Source organism: Bidens hawaiensis, unplaced genomic scaffold, assembly GCF_021521415.1.
Source record: "Bidens hawaiensis isolate Kalapana, Puna unplaced genomic scaffold, B.hawaiensis_p1.1 tig00002969_1, whole genome shotgun sequence".
NCBI classification, from domain to species: Eukaryota; Viridiplantae; Streptophyta; class Magnoliopsida; order Asterales; family Asteraceae; genus Bidens; species Bidens hawaiensis.
Window position 1 is genome coordinate 170,027 of NW_027491159.1, and position 4,171 is coordinate 174,197.

Genomic DNA, 4,171 nt, shown 5'->3' on the forward strand with positions numbered 1-4,171 from the left:
ATTATATATCTATAGGTAGCTAGCCTATAAAACAAGTATTACTAAGTGTTCGACCCCGAAGCTGACTGTTTATCATTTGCCTTGCCACCAGGTCTATCCCGACCATGGTATGTGTTTAGCCAAGATTACACCCACTCGACCTCCAGTCGAGTTTTGCGTTGGGTGGGGTTTGTCAAACCCAGTAGTACTACTCAACAATGACTCGCTATTATCCAATATTAAACGGTTCGATGTGAATGAAGGACTTTAGTTATTGCGTTTGCCACTTAGTCTTTACAAGTGATATATAATCTATATTAACAAAATCTTAAATGCGTTTTCGGAGTATGTTATCTCCCCCAAGTGAAAAGCGTTTGAAAACAGTTTAAAAGGGGTAAGTGAACTCACTGTTTGCGAAGTATTCCCAAAATAATTCACCAAGATGCACGTCACAGAAAAACTCTCTCTAGCGTTCTAAAACAACAAAGAGATTTTTCTAAGTGTCGGAATATTATCGAGTCTCTAGACCCGGCACATAATACCTATGCACACAACATGTTTCGTGTTTCGTTTGTGAATCGTGTGTGACTTTAACAAGTGTATTTGTGATACGTTACATGTGTGAGTAATTATTTACGTGTCATGTATTCATAATGTACATCACTAGCAATTACTCCCCGTAAGGGCAATTTGGTCAACACATAACAATTAACTAGCAATTATTCCCCACGAGGGCAATTTGGTCAAATCATGACAATCAATTAGCAATTATTCCCCGCAAGGGCATTTTGGTCAAAACACGACAATTAATTAGCAATCATTCCCCTCAAGGGCAATTTGGTCAAAACACGATAATAAATTAGCAATCACGTTGTTTCATGCAACTTTCACAAAATTCAGCAACTAGTTTCTTAACAACAGAATTCTACTTGAAAAACTAGTCTATCCCACGGATCATAGCATCACAATTAATTTACCAAAAATCATCACAAAAGCATATATGTCTTAGGTTTCCAGAACATATTTTATTATATTTTTATTCCACATAGGTTTCTCAAAAAAATCAAATCATTACAGCAAACTCATAACAGTCAAATTCATGCGCAACAGAATGTTATTTGAAATTCCCGTTAAACGAAAAATCCAATAATTGCAAGACCACTTGGGTTAGGTTTCTAACTCAATAACTCAACTTCCAGAAGTGGAACCAACCCAATTGGTCTCATAGTTCATGAGATATAACATTTACAAAACAACCTAACAGCAGGTCTCACAACTCAGCTTTGCACAACGTTTTTGTAAAATCATAAAGGTTAACTTTTACACGTCCAAAAATTGCAAATTTATATTCTTTAGAAACTAGACTCAACCTACTTTACTGTAGTATCAATTATCTCAACCAATTTTCACCTTTACACCCCGTTACAGCAAATTAAACATCATTAACACAATCTGTCCAGAAACTGTTTGCATCCAAACTCAACATATTAACTATCTATGAACCATAACTCATTCATATAACACTCTAGACTCCATAATCACTATCCATGCACATCAATTACACATTACATACATGATTAGGGTTTTTGTTTGAACTCAAATCAAAGACACAACAATTAACATGTAACAATATCAATTCTAGTTATCAAATCATCATCAATACATCATCAAATCAAACAAAATCATATGAACACAATAACATATAAAAATAGGAATCTAGGGTTTGTAATTAACCCAATAAAAGTCAAGATTAAGTATAAAGGATGCATAGGATAGTCGTTTATACCTTCCTAGCACCTTAATCTTCAATCAAAAGCTTGAAATTGATTGTATGTATGTGTGTGTATGTCGACGGCAGCCAAGGGAGCCAAGGGGGGAGGGGGTCCGATCGGGGTAGAGGGAGAGGAGAGAAAGAGTGAGTTAGGGTTTAGGTTTATTATTATTAATAATAATAATAATAATATGTTACACTCAAGTCCCTCAACTTTCAATTGTTGCTTTTCTAGCTTAATTAACTAGTTCTAGTACATTGAGTTAACGTTTATAACAATGTTATCACACAACACATAAGTCTAACACATAATTATCACATAATTACTGTTTTGACTTTTTTCGTTTATTCACCAATCGTTTGCGTTAACTCGTTTGCGTTTCGGTGCAATTCCCGAAAGACTACACATGTAGTAAGTGTTAAGCGTCATTTAAACCCTAGTTTAAATGTAATGAAGTGTGCGTTATAGATTCAATGATCTTAAGTTTGAATTGACGGAGTTGAGTTAACGGAGTTAACCTGAAATTGACTATTGTCACAACAGTTGTGTTGTCATATTCTTCTTGGTAAGCTCTCCCATTGTTAACAAGGTTGTGAAAGTAGGTTTGCCATCTTAGCCTTATGTCCTGATCCTTAACCAGTACATGCCCATCTGTATCTTTTATAAACTTCACAGACCCTAGATCTTGCCTTCTACGCTCCCTGGCTTTTGCAATCTTAAACATAACATGCTCCCCCTATTTTGTTTCTAAGCGTTCATACATCCGTTTATAGGCCGTGTTCTCTGCCTCCGACACCGCCTTCTTCGCCTCTCTCTTGGTCGTTTTGTAAAACTCCCTCAATTCCACTCGCTCCTCCTCATTCGTGCACCTCATAAGCGCCCTAATACTTCTGTGTTTGTCTCTTATCATGTTTTGTACGACCTCATTCCACCACCAAGACTCCTTATGCCCACCTGGCTTTCCTTTTGTGATCTCGAGAGTCTCCTGTGCTACTTGAATGATCTTTGTTGCCATAGCTTCCCATATCTGATTTGCGTCCCCATTAACTCGAGGCAATGACTGCAGCATGAGTTTATTCTTAAACAATGTAAGATTTTCGTCCTTCAAGGTTTCCCATCGAATTCTAGGTTTACATTTCCCCTCTCGAACAATCAGCTTATTTCTGAAGCCTATATCTGCCACCAGCAGTCGATGTTGAGATAACCGCCTCTCCCGGTATGACTTTGCAGTCCTTCCACCACCGTTGATCTCCTTGCCTCATCAAAAGGTAGTCGATTTGTGTGTTGCGTCCGCCACTGCTAAAAGTGATCAAATGTGAATCGGTTTTCTTAAAGTACGAATTTATAATACCTAGGTCGTGGGCCACCGCAAACTCTAGAAGTTCCGTGCCGGTCTCATTCCTTACACCAGAACCGAAACCCCCATGTACTGTTTGAAAACCATCGTTAGCCTTACCAATGTGTCCATTAAAATCACCTCCTATACAACTCCTCTCTCCCCTGGGTATGCCCCCTACAACTGCGTCTAGGCAATCCCAAAATTCCCTCTTTTCCTGATCCCCTAATCCTACATGAGGCGCATAGGCGCAGACTATTGCCACAACTTCCTCTCCTAATACTAATCTCAACACCATAATCCTGACATTATGTCTTATCACCTCCACCACACTAGTTTGTAGTTACTTAGCCACTAGAAACCCCACTCTATTCCTACCTACATCAGACCCCGAGTACCATAACTTATACCCATTACACTCCGCCTCTCTATACCCTTTCCACTTAGTCTCTTGGAGGCACGCTATCTGAACCTTACGTCTTTTAAGCACATCTACCAACTCTAACAACTTACTATTTAGTTTTCCTATATTCCAAGAAGCCAAACTCAATAAATGCTCCCTATCTTTACCTTTACCTACACCCCTCGTATCAGGACATGGTCTCAAGTAATAGTCATGGCTCCTACGCTCTATTGTTGCAACTAATCACACAAACACAAACAATAAAACCCCCAAATGAAATAAGTACAACCACGTATTTCAAGTCAAAAGAACACCCACAACCAAAACGCGCTACAACTACGCTCCCAAACGTACTCACAAAGTCCCAAGATGTTAATAAATTATTTGTTTTAGAGCTAATATTGGATTTTAATACTAATAATAATAACAACAATGATAATAATAATAATAATAATAACAACAATGATAATAATAATAATAATAATAATTGTCGTGATAGGAACAGAAATCCTTATCTTACGGGAAGAGTGGCCGGAGATTGGCGGCAGCTGGATATGGTAGTGGCAATATCTACCGTTATGGTGGTCGCCGGAAAAATGATGAATGCTACCTCAACCGTTAACGACTCTATTGGCCGTAGTGAATCTCTTTCCTACGCAAACGTAAACGTAAACGGAAAAC

The 4,171-nt window shown here is 38.2% G+C and overlaps 1 protein-coding gene across 1 annotated transcript; it reads right to left on the minus strand.

The window, feature by feature from the left end:
* Window positions 1-2,487: 2,487 nt before the first annotated feature.
* On the minus strand, window positions 2,488-2,820 carry LOC143621790 (uncharacterized). Its single transcript, XM_077093109.1, has one exon. It carries the CDS (start codon window positions 2,818-2,820, stop codon window positions 2,488-2,490), a length of 333 nt encoding a protein of 110 aa, XP_076949224.1.
* Window positions 2,821-4,171: the final 1,351 nt, after the last annotated feature.